Raw genomic sequence first — 21,863 nt, forward strand, 5'->3', positions numbered from 1 at the left:
ATGATTTGCAAGATCCTACATAATCTGACCCCTGCCTATATTTGCAGCCTCATCTCTTTTAAAAAAGATTTATTTCATTTATTTATGCCTATAAGAGTTGGGGTGTAGGCTGAAGGTGTGGGGGGGTGAGAGAATTCACCAGAGACAGAGTGGGGAGCAGAAGAGGTGGGTCTACTGAAATACACTGCTGAGGGGAGCAGCGGGCGAGACAGGAGAGGTCTGCTGCGCCATGTGGGTTAGCTCCCTGGCCGGGGATCAAACTCATCCTGCAATGGCTGCCTATAGCTTCACAGTGCTGAGCCTTAACCCCTTGTACCACCAGGGAGGCCCAACATAGCATCATCTCTTAATCACTCCCATCTTTGTTACTCCTCTGAAATTATATTTAAGTCCTTTAAGAAAGCAGTGCCCCTGAAACTTCAGTGTGCATATGAGATCACTAGGATCTTGATAAAATGCAGACTTGGTTTAGTAGGTCTGGGATGGGTCCCTGAGTATGTGTTTCTAACAAACTTCCCAATGATTGGCCACACTTTCAGTAGCAAGGCTCTAATGGACCCACTATCCTTCTCCTACCTCTGTGCCTTTGCACATTGTGTTCCCTCTCCATGGGATACTCCTCCCCTCTTGCTCTTCATCTGGCTAACTCCTTATTCTTCAAGCATCAAATTAGAATGCAAACTAGTTGGTTGAGTACACTTAATCCAGGGATTCTCAAATGTTAATCTCTATCAGAGTAACCTGGAGGAGTTGTTAAAACAGATCACTGGACTCTAGCTTTAGAACTTCTGATTCAGTGAAGCTGGGCTAGAGACTGAGAATGTGCATGTCTAAAAATTCACTAGTGATGCTCTTGGTCCAGGGATCACACTTAGAACCACTGTTTGCACTCAGGTGGGGTCCACATTGAACCTGTCATAAAATCACTGTCACCCTACCACTGCACCTGTTCAAGCATTACGCTATGACCTCAACCTCCATTCTCTTAATGACCCCATTACTAAAGTACCATTTAGGTGAAAGATCTGGTTAACTGAATGCTAATAAGAAGAGAGCAATATCCTCTTATTTGAACTCTTCTTGTTGAAAACCTTAAAAATTAATTAGCTTATTTTTCCCTCATAGTCAGTACAAAAAAGAAAATAGAACTTCTCCTTGAGGTCTGAAGGTTTTGACTGTGTCAGTATCCACATATCCACCGTCACAGTGCACAATTGTAGATCAGGTACAGCAGAGTAGAAAATTGTTAGGATTTGTACTAATTCTGAATAAATCAGAAATAGGAGTTTCTTTTAATCTACCCACGAAGCTCTGTCACACTCTTATGATGTTATCCTGGCTAAGGTTTACTGTCATTGCCGAGGGATCTCACTGGAGTCAAACATGTTGCCCAAGTACTTTCTTAAATAAATTAATGATTATGCCATGAACATGAACTTACGAATTAAAGAAAAATAGACATGCCTTAAATTACATAGATTAGACATTCAAGTGTCTTAGGTGTTTTCATGTAGCTGCACCATGTGGGTTAGCTCCCTGGCCGGGGATCGAACTCGTCCTGCAATGGCTGCCTATAGCTTCACAGTGCTGAGCCTTAACCCCTTGTACCACCAGGGAGGCCCAACATAGCATCATCTCTTAATCACTCCCATCTTTGTCACTCTTTTTACATTTACTACTTCTTTATAATTGTGCTAGTAAATATGGCCTAATTGGCTTTTGTTAAATAGCTAGAGAAATTGAGAGTTGAGTTAAAACTAACCAAGATAGTTTTACCTCTTTGGAATACCAGTGGTGTCTGGACTACATCAAGTTTTGCAAACTACCTGTTTCCAGACACTGTAGTCTTTGAAATCAAGACGCAGCTTCTCATGTTTTCTTGGGTACATGGTTAGCCCAGGATATTGCTTTGCTGTTCTCTGCAGAGACCAGGATGACTCCACCAGTCCACTAAGCACTTAGACACTACAACCATTTGCTCTTCACACCTATTATTTGCAGGTTATTTTAAATTGGAAAACAAGTAAAAATGCATGTCATCCAATAATTGTGCTCAGTATTAATTTTCAGAAATAAGGTAAGCTGAGAGTTGCACATGAGTATAGGTCCTTGTTCCAGAAGGACTTTTGGCCTTTGAGAGGCACATAGCTTGCTGCACAGGACAGACAGCCAGGCACAAAGCAGGCAAGCTTTCCTCAGCCAGAGACTTCAGCTCTTAGCTTGTGTTTTCCAGCTGCAGAACCAGAGCGAGCTGCGAGCGCCCACAGCAGAGAAGGCTGCCTTCTTCCTGGACGCGGCCATAGCCTCCCGCCGGGGCAACCAGCAGGACTGCGACGAAGACGACCACCGCAACTCACACATGCTCTTCACCCTGCACATCTACCAGTACCGCATGGAGAAGAGCGGGAAGGGGGGAAGTAAGTGGCCCATGTCTGTCCTCGCACCTCCTCATCAGCCCTCAGTCTAGTGAGCAGCCCCTCACTGTGGGCAACCACTCACCTGCATAGAGTTCACTCATTTGTAACTCCAGGTAGTTGTAGAATCCGGGCCAGAGCTTACTTTTGCACATCTAAGATAAATTATGAATATAATTGCCATGGGAACATAAGAGAATAAACTTAGAGGAAACAATTGCTTAATAGTATCTTTTAGTTCACAAACCTTAATGGTGCTCATCATGGAAGACCAACATTTCATCTATCAGAGCCCCCAGGCCATATGTTACCAAGTCATTAGCTTGAGTCCATTGTATGGGCCTGAAAGAAACAAAGTCATATTTTTAAGTCTATAAATCAGACTTTGGAATAACTGACCTGACTCTGGCTGCCTCCCTCTCTCAGGTAATGCCCATCAGTGACATTTCCCTGGAAAAATCCAGGGTGCAAGGCCTGTTCTGTGCGCCAGCTGCACTGCCAGGAACCCAATTTGATGGTTATAAGGTACCCTCTGGGTCATGATTTCAAAGCTGGCACTGACCTTGGTACAGTGCTCTATCCTTTCTCCGCCAAGTAGTGAATATCTGTACTCAACAGTTAGTACGCGTGTTCTCCTTTGTGTCCCATTAGGGATCTTGGACCAGACAAAGTGGTCTGTTGTTCTCACTGGATTTTCAAAAATGTGGTTTGAAGGTTTTCTAAGTGTGGCCAAAGGTCTGGACTAGCCATACAGCAGCTTCCACAGTGTCTCAATGCCCACTTCCACGGGGCTTTCAAAACCCCAGCAGTGACCTGCAGGGCTCACTCTGTTTGTCTAATGACTTCGCCTGCCAGAAAAAATTAACAAAAATCCAAGTTAGGAAACTAACTCTGGTGTTTAGAAATTGTGAAGCTAATTGAGTAAAAAGAGGCAATCAACAAACCTAATTATAGATGGATCCTGGAATGAAGACATCCAACTAGGATCTATGAATGGGCTTCCCAATTTGCCCCTAAGTCTCATTGTGGCACAAAGAATTGGAAACTAGTATTCTGGAGGGCTTCTGTCACCCCAAGTGAAGTTCCCTTCCTCCATCTGAGCCCCTCTGTTGACCCAGTCTTCTGCTGTTGGTCCTACTCCTTAACCATGGTTGTTTTTTTTGAATTTAGGCTTAATGCAGCATAATTTATATTCAGAGACACTTACCCTTTTTATGTGTTGTTATATGAGTTTTGGCAAATCTATACAGTTGTGTAGTCACCACCCCTATATCAAGATATAAAAAATGCTACTACCAAAATGCTACTTCCCTCCAGACCCTTCCCGTCAGTCCCATCTATTCCCACCCTTAACAACTGCTGATCTGATTTTTGTCTGTACAGTTTTGCCTTTATCCAGAATATCTTATTAAGGAAATGATATGTTCCATATGTGTTCTTTTCTGTCTGGCTTCCTGCATTTGAGGTTCATCTATGTTGCTTCACATGTGTCAGTCATTCACTTGTTTTCCTTGCTGCCTCCTCCTTTAGTCCTTTAGTGTTTTTTTTTTTTTAAAGAAGTGGGGTACAGGCCAGAGTCTCAGGGGGTGAGAAGATTCGCTAGAGAGAGCACAGAACAGAACAGGCAGATGTACCGGAACATACTGCTGAGGGAGCAGCGGGCGAGACAGGATAGGTCTGCTGTGCCATGTGGGTTGTTCCCCAGCCATCGGGGATCGAACTCGTGCGGCAAAGGCCATGCACAGCGCTGTGCTCAACTCCCCAGCCACTAGGGAGGCCCCTCCTCCTTTAGTTTTGACTGGATATAGAGACTTGCCCCTAAACCCTATCCCCTAGAACTGAAATCTCACCATGTTCCCTGGCCTGGGGCTGGAGTGTCACTAACCAAGGCCAACCTGCATGACTATCAGCCTTGGCTTCCTGGCACTGGCAGTGTGCTGGGCTCGCAGGGAGCCGTATTTGTGAAGACTGGGTCTCCTTGACAACCAGTGATGAGGAGAAAGGTCTGACTGGGGATGAGCAAAGTATTTTGAGTGGAAATCTTTCAGGGGAGATTGATTTTTAATGACAGACTCACACCATATCTAACACTTCTGTTTATAGTAAATTCCTTCAAGAGGGAAACCGGGGATTAGGATAGGGATAAGAAGATCCAAACCTTCAAAATCTATAACAGAATTTTTTCAACGTTTCTCCTAACAATCTGGGAACTGGCTTTAAATCCTGCTCTATTTTTTTCTGGGTTATGTCTTACAGCGGGAATGTGGGGGTCTAAAACATGTTTATTTTATTCTTTTAAGCTGTCAATAATTATAATAATCAGAGCCTGCAGTGGATCCTTGTACTTTCAGCAAAAGACAACTTGGAAAAGATCTTAATCTTGAGCCAAATAACTTCCAAATGGCACTGAGCAGAAAAACTGAAGAGGCAGAACAATCTCTTTCTAGGTTTCAAACCTAGCAACAGGTCTGTTTTAGTTTTGTAATTTTTTTTCATGGTTCTGTTCTCAATTTGGAATCTGAAAGTAGCGAAGAGACTTGAAAACATAGGGTTAATTAAAATACTTTAGCTGCAAGAACTTAAAATTCAACTTCTACAGCAGTGTGGATTAGGACCTTCCCTAAACCTGTCAATCCATCCGACATAGGTACTTAACAAACCTGGGCACTAATTAAATATTTAACATAAAACTTATCTTCTTCCTCTTTATAAATTGTGAAAGGGAATTGCTTTTAAATAATAAATTCAGGTTAAAGGAAAAGGCAAATAACATTCATGGCTTCTAGGACTGTTTGCAGATACTGTCTGAGTTATCAGTAGATGAGAATAAAGAAGGGGCAAGAAAGGGCAGATACGGGGCCCAGGTGAGCCCCAAAGGAACTGGGGGTGTTACCTGCATGCCAGAGCAACTGGCCTCTTGCAAGGAAGGGAATCCAGGCCAGAGTGTATACAGCCTCCCACCATGACTATCTTAACATCAGTGAATTTATATCTGTTTAAAATATAATGAAGAGATTTGGAGTGTTGTTTAAAATGGAAATTTTGTTTACTTATATATAAGTAATAATCCCTGTGGATCTGGCAGCCAGAACTCAATTAAGGGAAAGTTTATTAATTAGTCACCCTGCAGGGAAGCAGAGAGCAGAGCAAGCTGCTATTAGCTGCCCATTGGAAGCTTAGATGATGGATTCAAAGAGGTCTCTCTTCTCTCTGCAAGAAGTAAACACTGTGCATATGTGCACCTGAATTATACACCCACAAGTTCTATACGCACACACTTGCACATCTAAGCAGACACACAAAAATGTTTTAAACACGTCCAATTTAGATGGAAAAGAAAGCTCTAAGTTGATTCATTGCTGTCTTGCAGGTAGCACTAGGTTAAGCTTAAAATATTTCCCTGGGCCTCCCTGGTGGCACAAGGGGTTAAGCACCACACTATGAAGCAATCCGCAGCCTCTGCAGCACAAGTTCAATCCCCGGCCAGGGAGAAACTACATAGCGAGGCAGACCTCTCCTGTCTCGCCCGCTGCTCCCCTCAGCAGTGTATTCCAGTCAGTCTGCCTGTTCAGTTCCCCACTCAGTCTCTGGTGGATCCTCTCACCCCCCGCATCTCTGGCCTGTACCCCAGCTCTTGTATGCATAAATAAATCTTTAAAAAAATATTTCCCTGGTTTAAAAGGTTTGTGGTGCACTCGTGAGGCTGATTCTTCTCCTGTCATGGAGCCTTCCCCTGCTTTGTGAAGCAAAACTATAAAGACTTGAAACACCCCCCTCCCCACCACCTTGGAAATTCTAGCATTGGCATTGGAAACACCCTAAGGCCTAATGATCAGGAGCTGCTCTTCATAAAGACAGACATATTAGAAGTCTAAAGCAAGATAGTACTAGTGATACTTCAAGGTACTACATTCATGATCCAGAGATTTTGCGTGTCTTATTAATAAAGATGAGTTTTTAAAAGCATCACTTTGGTGAATAATCTCAGTTTACAAGCAACCATTATCCAGGGTCAAGAATGACATTAAGTCTCTGACTGTTCATTCACGGTGTTGCTTCTAAGGGAAGCCTAGAGGCCAAGCGTGGGGCTGGGCTGGCTGTGTGTGCGGGTGCATGTGTGTGCATGTGGGCCTCCAGCTGTGCCTGCACTCATCTGTTTACAAGTCTGATTGGACTGTTTCCTCAATCTCAGTTTACTTTCAACAATGAATCACTCTTTCTTTATATTTCTTGGAATGAGCTGAATGCTCTCTCCAGGGCTATGTGGTAACCAGGACTCTAGCAGGCTTTCCTTTGGGCAGTGAAGGTGGGAAGAGGGTCTAGGAAAAACTTTGCTTCTGAAGGAGACAGAGTCGGCGGCCCCTCGTAGCAAAGCCCTCACAGAGAGCAAGGCCATGTCAGAGGGTGCTCAGGTGCCTAGGACTCTTGTCTCCCCGTTGGTCGAAATCTTTGACCTGGAGACAATATTGCACCCAGTGCCCGTTACTGGAATTCCAGAGCAATCTCTCACAGCCTTCCTATCACAGCAGCAGTTCCAAACCTTCTTCTACAGCCTCATGTTCCTGCTCTTTCATTCTCAGCAAATAACTGTATAGCCTCAGTTTCTCCTCTCATCGTAGCCCCAAAATCTCCTGTCCCTGACACCAGTTTTCCTCTATCCCTTTCCTCTAGGTCTACTTCCTCCCATCTCTGGGTCTGCTTTATCCTGTCTCCTTCTGCCTGTTCTGGGACTTCACCAACTGGAACCCTGTCCATTGTCTTTTCATACTTTTATTTTCAATTTCTTACCACCACAGTCAGCGCTGCCTCATCTTGGCAGGAAGGGAAGACACAAATATGCCAACAACAATAGGTCTTCCCTGTTGAACTCCCTCCTCTATAAAGCCAGGCAGAGTTTCCCTCTGTGCAATATCTTTCTCCTTTAAGTCCCATGGAAATTTAGGGACGTTACGTCTTTACCCAATTCCACTTTGTATTTCAGTCATTCATCATTTTGTCGCAGCCCCATTATAGGATGGTCCACGGTGCTGTAGTGTCTTGGCAGCTCAGGGCTCCACTTTTACGTGTTAAATCAGATGGAATGAGTGCTGATTTGTAAACAGTGAATTTGTGGTCTAAATCAGCTATATTTCAGAAAAAGAAAGACAATCCAGTTACCTTTCTTGTAAGCAGATGGCGTGAGTTAAGAGAAGCCTTCTCTTGTAACACCATCAGGAATTAACCAGTCAGTTAATTATCAAAGTTAGTTAAAAAGGGGAAATCATATAAAATGGTACTTTCATGTCATAAAGATTTTACTTCAACTTAAAACCTACAAATGTGTATTTATTCATTCATCCACTTACATCTGGGGGGGGAGGGGATCATGATATTCTCTTTGAAATGAATTTTCAATTTCAGGTTCTCACTTTCCGTAAACCACACTCATATTAATTGTCTATTTTTGCTTTAATTTTCTTCTGAGTTGTGCAAGAACTAAAATGACCCTTGTGCAGCCAACTGAGTATAGACATTTTCTAGAGTCTTAAAATTTTTTCTGCTGATTTTTACCACACACTTTTCCAAAGCATTGAGTTGCTTTTTATAGAAACATTAACTCTCTTTACACAAGATTGACATAATTATTACATTTTTGTAGCATAATTAGGATTAGCAGGAACTTTGCTCATTTTTTGGAGCAAAAGGGTGTAGACACAATAAAAGCCACACGGGCCATGAGCACCTTGCTTGTGCTGGGCATCGGGCCACGTGGTAGAGAGTGCTGATGGAGGCAGGGGCGACTGAGCAAACTGGCCAGGTGTTAAGACTGTGGTCCCTGAGTTTTAGTACATGAGACTCACCTGGAGTGTTTTTCAAAGACTTCCAAACTAAAGTAGAAAGTTTGGGGGATGGCAACCAGGAACTCACATTTTTCAAAAGATTGCAAGGTGATTTTAATATTCAACAAAGTTTAGGAACCACAAAATTGTAGAAAGGTGACTTAAAAGAGCTTCAACATGCTTTGAGTTAGCTCTGGATTTTCATCTTAGATTCACATGTAATTTTCTATGCTATCTCGAGCAATTTATTTAAATGACCACTTACTCATTTATAGAATGGAGCTGACTCTTGCATTACAGGACTATTGTAAGAATTAAGTGATAGATTTAGGAGAAATGAACTTTTCCTGGCCACCTCCCAGGTACTCAGTGAACATGAGCTGGAGAGTAGCTCGGAAGTGGGGTAAAATTAGTATATTGCCTCTTGTTAGGGGAAGAAGTATGTGGGTAATTCGGTTTGTGAAAGTCTAGACATGGATATACATGCAGAATATAAATAATTAGTGAAAGCCAACTGAGTTATATTCCTCTAACCTTGCAGCTGTGACCCCACAAATCTGAAAAGTTGATGAGGCATCTACCTGCTATTAATTACCATTTATTTAGTTCATTGATTATAGATCTGCTTTCTCTCTAGCCACCTGTAGTCATGTAAATTACTGAGAATAGCAAATGGCGTGGATACACCTATTCCAGATTAAGCACTGTGTATAAAATTGAGAATTCTGTGACTGAAACTCCAGTGGGTATAGAGCAGAGTCGATTTTCCATTGTCTAAATGTGACTTTCATTTTGAGTCATGCAGGTATAATTATAGGTATTTTATAATATTATTCTTTGGCACAGTCTAAACTGTGTCTTTTGTTCTCTGTGTTCTGTTTTACTACATGTACATTATGCATTTTATTCCATTACATCAAATGGACTATTAGAGTCAGAAAGTCCAAATGGGTCCCTGTTTTTGCCCTTTAATCTTTGATGCACGTGGAATATCTGAGTTTCTCCTGTCTGTCTGTATAATTAGGTTGCAAAACATGGTATTTCATTTTAAAAATAACTATTTTCCTAGCACACTGCCATGCCCTGATCTGCATGATACAAAATGGGATAAAAGAGAAGTAACATTATACCTTTCCTTTTAAGGCTTTTTACTCAGCTCGTTGAAGGTAAACAAAATACAAAGTCCTGAGTGAGAAAGGTTTTTTGCTCTTGTGGTACAGAGTAACGAGAGAACCTGAATTACATTGCTGTGTTTTCTGTACAATTCATAACCTTTTTTTCCTCAGTACTAGGTGTGGAAATTGACAGTGTGATGGGGCAGAGGCAGGATTACAGTTAATACAGTGGTTCTTGAAAGTTTTCATCATACAGCAGAAACTCACCCTCCTACATCAGAGCCTCCTACATCAGCATAGACATCTCTGTCTGCAGATGTGTGGCTGCCCAGACATTGCAGTGTCTCAGAAACTGCCCACACATCCCAGATACTTACCTTCTCCTCCCACATTCACCAAAAGCTAGACATGCCCACATCCCACCTCCTGCGTCAACATTCTCAACCACCTTGTCCCAAATAACCTGGGAACTTCCTATTTCCACCTTTGCTATTTTCCTTCCATGCAGAGTAGAGGCAGGCAGAAGGAATAGGATGCCTTCCTATTGGTGGTGTGATGGTGTGAGCTGGAGCACCTTGAAGTTAGGAATCCAAAGGTCTGGGGAAGAAGGGAAGGGAAATATAACCAGAGGTACCCTGCACAGGAAGAGTGGAGTGTAGCATAAAAGGCAGCATGTATTAATAGCTCCTGCTGTTTCAGGAGCTGGCTGAGGTCACATGGTATCAGATGAACAACACAGGCCTTGAAGGTTTGAATCCTAGCTCTACCACACAGTAGGATCATGGACAAGTTCCCCTCTTATTTTAAGCAGCTTTAACTAGATATTTTGGAGTCACAATAATATGTGGATACTTAATGTGTACAATTTGATCAGTTTTGTCATATGTATCCATCACCCCTAAAAATTTTCCTGGGACTCTTTAAATACCATCTCCCTGTTCTTCTCTCATCCCTTTCCCATGTCCAGACAACTGCCATTTGACATCAGTTCCTATACATTCGCTTACATTACATATTGTAATAGTTAACACAATTTTTTAATTGAATGTGAACCATATCATACAGTCTTATTCACCTGCTGCTGGACACCCGTGATTTTTTTCAGTTTGGGGCTATTACAAATGAAAGTACTGTGAGAGTTCACAAAACAAATCTTTGCACAGGCATGTATTTCCCTTTCTTTTTGGTAAATAACTATAACTAGAGACTAAACCATGTAGTAGATACATGTGCCATTGTTTAAGGAATTGCCCTGTTTCCCAGAGTGATTGTACCATTTTAACTTACCACCAGCAGAACATGTGTGTTCTGGTTCCCCTGCATCCTCACCAACACTTAGTATGGTCAGTCTTTTTAATTAAACCTTTTTTTAGAAAAGGTATGTAGCAGTATCTCATGGCAGTTTTCGTTTGCATTCCTCTAATAATGACCAATGACTTTTAACATCTTTTCATATGCTCACTGGCATTCATACATCTTTGGTGAAGTGTGTTTTGCCATTTAAAACAATGTTTTTATTTTATAATTAAGTTCTGAGAGCTCTTTATATATTTTGAATGCAAATCCTTTATAAAATATATGATAGGAAATTATTTTTCTTATCAGTGAATAAAATCGAATTTTATCTATGCATTCTGTTATAAATCACATTTTTGGTGTCATATCTAAGAAATCTGTGCCTAGCAAAACCAAAAAGGCTTCATATTATGCTTTCTTCTATAAATTTAATAATTTTAGGTTTTACATTTAAATCTTTGGTTCATTTTTAATTTTCACATTTTGTACAACATAGAGATTGAAGGGATTTTTGGCCTATCCAATCTTTATGGTTCCACTTGTTGTAAAAACTATCCTTTCCCACTGATTTTTTTTTAAGATTTATTTATTTATTTATACAAGCACTGGGTACAGTCAGAAGCGTGGGAGGGTGAAATAATTCACCAGAGCCAGAACGGGGAACAGAACAGGCAGACTGATGAAATACACTGCTGAGGGGAGCAACAGGCTTGCCAGGAGAGGTCTGCATGCCATGTGGGACCCTCACCAGCAGCCAGGGATCGAACCGGCGCTGCAGAACCTGTGGACAGCTTCTCAGCCCAACACTCAACTGCTGTGCCACCAGAGGAGTCCCTCCCACTAAAATTTTTGCACCTTGTCAAAAATTATCCTTTTTTGTGTGTGGGTCTATTTCTGGACTCTCTATTCTGTTCAATTGATCTATTTGTCTATCTTTACACCAATGCCACAGTCTTGATTATGGTGGCTTTATAATAAACCATAAAATAAGATACTGTTAGTCTTCCAACCTTGTGCTTATTTTTTATAAGTTGTTTCAGTATTCTGATTCTTTGCATTTCTGTATAAATATAAAAATATAAAATCCTAAATCGATTCTGTATAATCACTTTATACCAAAGAAAGCTGCTGAAGTTTTGATTTTACATTACATCTGTAGATCAATTTGGAAAGAATTGACATCATAACAATTTGAGTCTTCTTACTCATGAACAAAGTTTATCTCTCTAGGTTTTTAGATCTCCATTTATTTCTCTCAGCAATGTTTTATAGTTTTCAATGTGGGTATCTTTCTTTTGTTAGGTGTATCCTTATTTCACATGTTGATGTTATTGTGAATCATTATTCTAAATTTTAACTTCTAGGCATTTGTTACTACTATATAAAAATGTGATTGATTTTGTCTATTGATGTTGGATCCTGCAACCTTGTTAAACTCACTTATAAGTTATAGTTGCTTTTTTTTCGGGTGGGGGAGTCTTGTGAGATGATCTTGTAATCTTCCGATAAAGAGAATTTTGTTTCTGTCTTTGCAATCTTTCTTTGCAAACCATTTTAAGTTTTCTTGCCTTATTGCATTCATTAGAATGTCCAATTCAGTGTTGAATAAAAGTAATGGTGAGAATAAACATCATTGTCTTGTTGCTTGTCGTAAAAGGCAGGCATTTAGTCTTTTACCATTAATTATGATGTTAACTGCAGATTTTTCATGAACACTATTTTAAAGCTCAAACTGAGGATATTGACTTATATTTCTATTTTGCTGAAAAAAATTTTGGGGAATGGATATCAGACATTTTTAAATGCTTTCCTTGTATTTATTGAGAAAATTATATTGTCTTTCATTTTAGTCTGTTAAATGATGAATTACATTAATTTTTGTTAGTCAACCTTGCATTCATTGGATAAATTACATTCACTCAGAGTTAAATCCTGTATACCTAGATACAGTTTTCTAATGTGGTTCCCTAATAATTTGCTTAGAAATTTTGCAAGAGCTATTCATCTTCATTTTTTTTCCTTTTTCTTTATAATTTCTTTGTCTGTTTTTGATATCAAGCTATCCTGGCTTCATAGATTGAGTTGGGGAGTATTCTCCCCTATTAACTTTCAGGAAGAATTTGTATAGAGTTGGTATTTTTTCTTAAATATTTGGTGTCATTCACCAGTGCATGTATCTAGCCCTGAAACTTTTCATATGAAAAGATTAAATATGGATTGTTTATTTATTGAGTATATGGTTTTCACATGGTGTATTACTTCTGAGTAAATTTTGGTACTTTATATCTTTTAAGAAACTTGTCCATTCTTTCCAATTGTCTAATTTACTCATATTTCCTTATTGTCATGTCTATATTTTGCATAAACTGAACTGAGGCACCCTCTCTTGTCCCCAGCATTGATAATTTGTCTCTTCTCTTTCCTTGTCAGTCATACTAGAAAGTTATCAACTTTATTCATCTTCTTAAATGACTAGCTTTTGGTTTCATTGACTTTTTGTATTGTTTAGTTTTCCATTTCATTAATTTCTGATATCCTGTTAATTCCTTTCTGCTATTTAGTGAAGCAAACCTTTTTTTGTTTTTTTTTTTTTTTTTTTTTTTTTTGCATTCGTTGGAGGCTTCTGTTGTTCCTGCTAGAAACATCTAATGCTATATATAAATTTCCTTCTCAGTACATCTCTAGGGGAATCTCACTGATTTGGATATGTTGTATTTTAATCTTTATTCCCTTAAAAACACTTTCTGATTTACATTTTGATTTCTTCTTTGACTATAGGTTATTTAGACCTGTGAGGTTTTGAAAGTATTTGGAGCTTTGAAATATTGGAGGATTTCCCAGATTTCTTTTACATTGACTTTTAATTTAATTCTGTTGTGTCAGAAAACATGCTGTGAATGATATGAATCCTATAAAATTTACTTGTTTTATGGATAAGCTGGCCTATCTCGGTAAATGTTTTGTGTGACCCTCAAAAGAATGTGTATTGTTAGGTTGCTGTTAGATTGAGTGTTCTATATGTCAGAGAGAATGAATTGATTGACAGTGTTGTTCAAATTTTCTATATTCTTCCTGGTTTTCTCACTACTTGTAATGTCAAATATTAAGAAAAGGTTTATTTTTTTAAATTATCAACTATAATTGTGGACTGCCTGTTTCTTCTTGAAGTTATATATGATTTTGCTCTATGTATTTCAACCTCTTTTATTAAGTTAATGAAAAATTTTTATTGTTATGACCTTCTGATGAATCATCCCGTTTATCATTATAAACCATCCATCCCACTTTGCCTCTAATAACATTATTTCCTTACATATCTCTTGTCTGATATTTATATTTCCATTCCTACCTTCTTAAGCTTATGGCTACTGCTAGTATGGGGTAACCCCTTCCATACTTTTGACTATTGCTTCTTTACATTTGCAGTGCATTTCTTTCAGATAACTTAAAGTAGGGCCTTTTTTATCCAATCTATTTCTGCCTTTTAATAAATGTGTTTACATTTAATGCAATTAGTAATATTTATCATTCAAAATATATTTCCTTTTTTTATTATTTTTTTACATAATGCTTTCATCATTTTTCATCTTTGCACAATGTATGCATTTTCATTTTGGTTATATTCCCCATACAATTGCACCCTCCCCTTATTTTAACCCTAATCCTTCCTCTCCCCATACCCCCTTCCCCCCGTAGTGTGTCTCTGGCTTATAGTTGCTTGTTGATTTTGATTTTTACTTTATTATAATTAGTCTTTTTCCTGGTCCCTTACAAAATATTTTTCTATTTAATCTATATGTTCTTTGTTTTCCTTTTCTCTGTTAACTGCCTTCTTTTATTCATCATTTTTAATGATTCCACTTTATTTTTTCTTTTTTGGTTTATCAGCTATATTCATTGTTATTTAGAAATTGCTTTAGGAGCTAAAGTAGTATCTACATCTTATCTCAAGCACTATTATACCACTTCATATATAGAATAAAAACTAACAGTAGAGTACTTCCATTTCTCCACTTTAAACTTTTTTTTTAATATTTATTTATTTATGCATACAAGAGCTGAGGTGCGGGCCAGAGGTGCAGGGAGTGGTGAGAAGACTCAATAGGGACAGAGTGGGGAGCAAAAAAGGCGGATTGACTGAAAAATACACTGATGAGGGGAGCAGTGGACAAGACCAGAGAGGTCTGCTGCACAATGTGGATAGTTCCCTGGCCGGCTGGGGATGGAACTCGTGCTGCAGAGGCTTTGGACAGCTTCAGTGCCGTTCTTAACTCCTTGTACCACCAGAGAGGCCCCCACTCCAACCTTTGTGCTATAGTTGTCAAACATTTACATTTTGCATCTGTTATAACCCATGTGTTACATTGTTAATATTTTTGTTTTAATAGTCAACTTCTTTTAAAGAGATTTATCTATCAGGGTAATACATATTTATTTGCATAATTATCATTTCCTTTTTTTAAAAAGATTTATTTATTCATGCAAGAGCTGGGGCACAGGCCAGAGATGTGGGGGGTGAGAGGATTCACCAGAGACAGAGTGGGGAACAGAACAGGCAAATTGACTGAAATACACTGCTGAGGGGAGCAGCAGGCAAGACAGGAAGGTCTGATGCACCATGTGGGTCTCCTCCCTGGCCAGGGATCTAACTCACGCTGCAGTGGCTGCAGATTGCTTCATAGGTTGCGTCTTAACCCCTTGCTTCATAGGTTGCATCTTAACCCCTGCACATAATTATCCTTTCTAAAGCCCTTTGTTCTTTTGCTGTATGTCCTTGTGGGTCTACTTATGGTAAATTTTCAACTTCTAAAATCTGGAAAGGTCTTTGTTGTCCCTTTGCCTAAGAATGATATTTTGGCTGGATGTAAAATTCTTGGTTGATGGTTTTCAGTACTTTAAAAATGTTGCTCCACTGTCTTCTCAATAGTATTATTTACAACAAGAAATCTGCCATCATCCTTATCTTCATTCCTTTGTATGTAGCATTTTTTTGCCCCTTTCAAGATTGTTATCATCACTGGCTTTAAGTCATTTGATTATCGTGTCTCATAGTGTAGTTTTTTCCATGTTTCCTATACTTGGGGCTCATTAATTGTCTTGAATCTGTGAACTTAGAGCTTTCATCAAATTTGGGATTTGCCATTATTTCTTCAACTATTGTATCTGTATCATCCTGTTTCTTCTCCTTCTGGGATTCCAATGACTCACATATTCGGAGACTTGGTGGTGTTCTATAACTCTTTTTCTATGTTTTTCTTTTTTATATTTTCTCTCTGTTTTTCATATTAAATAATATATATTGGTATATTTTCAAATTTAGCAATCCTTTCTATAATTCAAATCTGCTATTAATCCCATCCAGCATATTTTTTCATCTCACATGCTGTAGTTTTTATTTCCAGTGATTCAATTTATGTCTTTTAAAATATATTTCATTTATCTACTTAGCTTTACAAATATTTGAAATGCCATCAGAATTGTTTTATTGTCTTTCTCTGTCAACTGTAACAATCATGCCAATCAGTCTGGGTTAATTTCAATTTTCTTTTTATAACAGATCTCATTTTCTTGCTTCTTTGTATGCCTGGTTATTTTGTTTGGAAGGTGGACACTTTTGTATTTTATAAAATATTATTAAACTTTATTTAAGGATGCAGTTATTTGTAAGTGATTTAATTCTTTCTGGTCTTGCTTTTAAGATTTGCTAGGAGGGAATCAGCCAGTCTTCAGTCTAAAATTAAATGTTTCTCACTTTGGGTACTCTACCCAATGCCTTGTGAATCTTATAGTTTTCCAGTCTAGCTTTTGGGAAGAGTGCCTATGGCTGGCTTTGTGTGAGTGCCAGGCACTATTACCTCTAATAGGAAGCCAATTCCACAACCTGGAATAGCTGTGCATATCAGTACTTGGTTGACTACCTAATGGGACCTACTGCAAATCTCCAAAGTTCTCACCTTTCCAGTACCCCAGCCTGTAACTTGTTACCACCTTGGTCTCCCTGGATTCTCTGCTCTATCTCCTCAATTCAAGGAGTCCATCGGATTGTACCTGAGTCTTCCTCCCTGGGCCATGGCCAAGAAACTCTCTCAGTGCAGTAAGCTGGAGCAAAAGTAATGCTCAGCTTGCTTGTTTCCCACATCTCAGTGATCATTGCCCTGTACTGCCTGATGTCCAGTGTCTTGCAAAGTGTTGTTTTACATATTTTGTTTGTTTGGGGAGTTGTTTTAGATAAGAGACTCAACCACATGTTCACATAGGCCATAGCAAGTTTCTCAATTTTTCAGAATTACTATTTTCTCATCTATTTAAAAAAAGGATGAAAACATTTTGCTAATGATTTTACCATGCAAATTGGATAAGATTTGTATTTGTGCAGCACCTGGAACATGGCAACTATTCGGCAAGTGCTTAGGTCTTTATCTCTGCACCCAGTTGTTACTTCTTCCTGGTTTTACCTTGTTTTATCAACCTGATTCTTGGTTGAGCATCCAATCAGGGTCTCTATATTAAACAACAAAGTACATGTATGAATCATTCAGGTTTTAACTTGATCAGTTTCAGAATTCTGCTATCAAGAAGATGTATAGACACAAGCTTTATCCTCCTTTGATTAGACATTTACCTTCTCTGAAATATTTTCCAATTCAACATACAGGAATTACTCATTTATTTGTAGGCTAAGTGGCAGTAGGTTTTAGGTCAGTGATGTGTGGTGAATGGAATTTCAGAATACCAATGTATGATTTTGTTGGGATTTTCTACTAGATTATGTACATCAACCTTTTACTTCCCCTTTTCTTTCTTCCTCATACTTCCCAAGGAGTAACCTGAAGGACAGATGAGTGTTTGCAAGTACTTAACCACTTTTCTCTTGTCTCTTTTCTCTCCTATGACAGTGTCGGGAGGACGCAGCCGCCTTCACCTCATTGATCTTGGTAGCTGTGTGAAAGCTCTTAGCAAAAATCGGGAAGGAGGGTCAGGTCTGTGCCTCTCACTCTCTGCTCTGGGGAATGTCATCCTGGCTCTCGTCAACGGCAGCAAACATATCCCATACAAGTAAGTGACTAGTCTACTCAAAGAATGAGATGAGATAAGCATGGGGCCAGGTCTGGTATGGAACTCTCCATCCACTGACATGGAGAAGGGTGTGATACAGAGGGACACCCACCTTGTTAATTCAATGCCACAGTCAGTCTTTGCTAACAATTGTCTAATATGTGATCTTCCAAATTCAAAAGCTGTGTAAATACTTAAAATTACTCCAGTCCTAACATTAGGTTGCTTAAGTCAGACAAAATAGGACATTGGGTCTCAGGGGCGGTCTCTAATCACAATTGCCATTGGTGGACTATAGTCATCATTGTATTGGCTTATCTGTTTCATAGCGATGCAAGAGATGAGCAGATTGAATTACCCTTCCCTTAAGAGTAAGAATGGCAAATTTAACCAATAAAAGTTCAGAATATTTGAAAAATTCAGTTAAATTTGAATTTCAGATAAACAATAAATAATATTTTAGTATAAGTATGCCCCCAAAATTTCCTGAGACATAGGCGTATCCTATATTTTATCTGGCAGCCCTAGTTAGTAGAGCTTATAAAGCTTGGGGAATGATCACTCACCATCCCATGCAACTGTTTTATTCTACTTCCCAGATCCTTTCCCTGTATTGTTAGTTCTCCAAGAAGATGAAAGTAGAGCTACTCCTATCACTGGAAGACCTAAAGACTTACATGTTATCTGTGTCCAAAAATGACCCAGCCCTGAGGCACCCCTCCCACCATCACCCCCACTCAGTTTACCAGTGGAGGATGTGGTGGTGGGGTAATGAATACTTTCCTGGTTCTAGAGGCCCTTGCCAAAGTTCATAGTGCCATTCATTAGCTTTCTGAACCTTCATTCATCATAAACTGAGATTTATAACTATACACATTCACACTTATTATACACATCACAGGGATATAAGATTGAGAATAATATAATGGATGTGAATGTTTTTAATAAAATTTGGAGCACTAGAGCAAGTAACCAATAATGATAATCTAATTGAGCCTATTCTCATCTCTACAAGTGATATCTACCTTGTAGAGCTGCCATAAGAATTAAGCAAATGTACATGGAATCATTTTTAATATGCAAATTCTTATAAAATATAAGCTATTATTGTATGGAAGAAAAAAAGGTAAGTTAGGCAATCTGTTCCATAATAACAGAAATTCAGGATGAGTCCAAGAGTTCTCCTTTCTCTCTGCTCTAAGTTGATGCCAACACTGTCATTTTATTCTCCACCAAGAGTGTCATTACTCAACTGACTTTATGACTAAATGATGATTATAATTCTGTGTGTCTCTCTGTTATTGCAAATTAGAATGTTAGTTGGATAAACCCAGAAATGGTTTTCCCAGTCCTTGTGAGGATCATTTTCTATGAAAAAAAATTTCAAGTTGAAGGTTTATAAAATTTCTTTCAGTGTCATTTCTGCAGTTGGAGAAACTCAATTTGTGATTAGAAGAAAGAAGGAAGGAAAAAAAAAGATAGAAAAGAGAAGAAAAGGGGGGAAAGGGTCTGGAGAGGTGATTTCAGGGTTGGAGATCTTGGATAAAAAGTAAAGCAATATCAACCCATACTTAGAGAGGGAAAGACAGGGAGAAGAGTGTCCAATGGATGAGGGTGGAGCATTATGGGGCTTTGGCAGTGAGTGTGATGTGATAACACACATCTGAAGAGTTATGAACCTATACTTCTAAATCATCTATAGTGTTAACAGATGATACCTCATTAAAAAATACTACAATTTCATGTGATAATTTAACAGGTTATAGATAAAATTTAAAATACCACCATATGCGATAACAAATTATACATTTTACTTATAGAATGCTCAGATTCTTTCTCTAGAATGACATGCTTTTATGGCTTCAATAAATGTTTGTTGAATTGACAATGAGAAGGATGAATAAATGTCAGCATATGAAATTATTTTTCTTTTGATAATGTAGGCTTTTTTTAAAGCTAGAGTTAGAGTCAGGATTTATTTTAAATAAGCAAGGAAACAGTAAGAATTGTTTTTATTAATAGTTCAAGGTCTCTTATTAAATTAAACATATTTAGCATCGATTAGACATAATGACCAGCCACCTGCCTCCTTGGGAGGGCTGGCAAAGTGTGAACTCCCCCAGCACTCCCCATTCCCTGCAGACTTTTGTCTGCTTCAGTTCTGGGAATTCCCATTATTCTATTCTGATTCTGAGGGAGTGATAATTAAAGTATTTCTATTTGAAGAAGGCACAGACTTAAGGTAGATTCTGTGTCTTCACAAGACACAGTCAGAGAGTTGTCCCTTGCCATCAGGTCCCTTCTGGAGATCTTGCAAGGCTGCCTGTCACTTAGTGCCAGAAAACATGTTGACTCAATATCCAGCCAGCTAGCTCATCCTCCCCAAAACATTCTTTTGCCAATTCATTTATACAACTCAGTCTATATATATATATATTTTACATCATTGTTCATTGTCCTACAATGTTTGTTTTCTTAGGTATAGTCCCTACAGCATTCCCACCATCAAATCACCTGTGCACCACCACCCCATGTACAAATCAGTTTTATTTCTCTGTATTTAACACCCATTTTTGTGTATAAGCTTTAAAAGACCCTTGCTATAATATTGACTCAGATTCATAGCCACAGTATATATTCAATATTTGGAATCTGCAAATCACATTTACAAAGTGATTAATCAACTAGAAACTATCCTCTTTCAAGGTGCAGGATAAGACAAAGATTTACTCAAGTCACCCAGCCAGTTGGTGGCAGGATCAAACTGCATCACTTTTCATAGCTCTGAGCCCACATTGCCAGTCTATTCCCCCAACCTCATCAAGCTCTGTAATATATTAGCTGCTTTTGCTCTGCACAGCATGGGGTCTTCAGCACAGCAGGATGGCCCAGATTTCTTTTATCAATTCAGTCAGAGCTCTTAAGCCACATTATGCAGCATTTTGTTAGCATACTAAGCATCTTGCTGTGCCACAAACCTTGCCTTTGGAGTAAGTTCCTGAAAGAGGAGAGGTTTCCTGCCCTTGCACTTTTCTCTTATTCCTGCTCACTTAGAGAAACCAGAAAATCAAACTCCACATCTGAAGCCCTCCCACTCCTTCCAAAACACACCAAAAATTACTACCTCTTCATTTGTCACCAGAGAGAACTCTGTGCTTGGAATCTGCATCACTTGTGTTTGCTTCTGGGAAATTAACTGGAATGTGCAGAGGGAATATAACGTGTCCTCATTTCTCTTCTTCGTTGTACCAGACTATCTGTCATGTGAGCAAACCAGAAAGTGAGTTTGGATTCATTACCCATCCCAGGCGCTCCCAGGCACCCTAGGTGTGCCCCGAATGGTTTTGACTTTGCAAATATTGCCTTTGTAGGCGGCAGATGCAGGGGTGGAATGGGTTCCCAACCTCAGCTATTACACAGACGGGGTTTGTTGGCCAGTCCAGGTCCCATAAATCAATGGTAAATGGTGACACCATTGAGAAAAGCATGCGGAAAAGGCAGGGAGACCACCCAAGAGCCCACCCCCAGTCAGTTCTGCACTGACAGGCTACACAAATGACTCCCTAACTTTGGAGAACCTCTAGTCTAGGGCAATCTGTCTAGTCCTGAGCATTTTGACAGCACATATGTAAATTCCCTTCCACTGCTCATTTGCTATGACTCACCACCTCACCACTTCTTGGGCACCAGGGTAATAGGAGTCTTCCCATTTGATGGAGTGGAAAAGGGAGCGAGGGCAATGAAGTGAGTTCCTATGCCAAAAACCAGGGTTTCAAGCCCTCATCACTGGAGGTGGTCCAGAGAGGGCCCACCAGCACAGGGGTCTGTGTGTGAGAACTTAGCTTTGGTTAAAGGTTATTATGTCCCACTTGATCAACAAGAATACAGAATTTCCAAACTTGGGAATTCTAACCACTACCCAGCTATGTCAAAAAGAGTTTTTAGTACTTCTTAGGTTTGCTTGTTTGCTTGTAAGGCTTACTAGACCCTTAGGGTGCATCACTTTCACACAGTGATCCTTCAAGTCCTGAGCATTTATCATTCATAAGTATTACTCCATTTGGAGAAATAATTACTTTAAGTGGTCAGGTGATCTATTTACTTACTTGCAAACATAATGCTTGTACTCTGGTTCTAAACAACAGATATTTTATGTCTTGGCT

The 21,863-nt window shown here is 39.2% G+C and overlaps 1 protein-coding gene across 4 annotated transcripts in view; it reads left to right on the forward strand.

Annotated features, from left to right (window-relative positions):
* KIF26B (kinesin family member 26B) overlaps nucleotides 1-21,863 on the forward strand; it is a 563,425-nt gene that overhangs the window by 477,395 nt on the left and 64,167 nt on the right. For all 4 annotated transcript variants that reach the window (XM_054694956.1, XM_054694958.1, XM_054694957.1 and 1 more), the window contains 2 exons: nucleotides 2,234-2,417; nucleotides 17,541-17,700. In XM_054694956.1, the coding sequence (XP_054550931.1) occupies nucleotides 2,234-2,417; nucleotides 17,541-17,700 (344 nt within the window). The remainder of the gene's footprint in view (nucleotides 1-2,233; nucleotides 2,418-17,540; nucleotides 17,701-21,863) is intronic.

This window comes from Talpa occidentalis, unplaced genomic scaffold (genome assembly GCF_014898055.3).
Source record: "Talpa occidentalis isolate TD23 unplaced genomic scaffold, MPIMG_talOcc4v2.1 talOcc4.14, whole genome shotgun sequence".
In the NCBI taxonomy this organism is placed as follows: domain Eukaryota; kingdom Metazoa; phylum Chordata; class Mammalia; order Eulipotyphla; family Talpidae; genus Talpa; species Talpa occidentalis.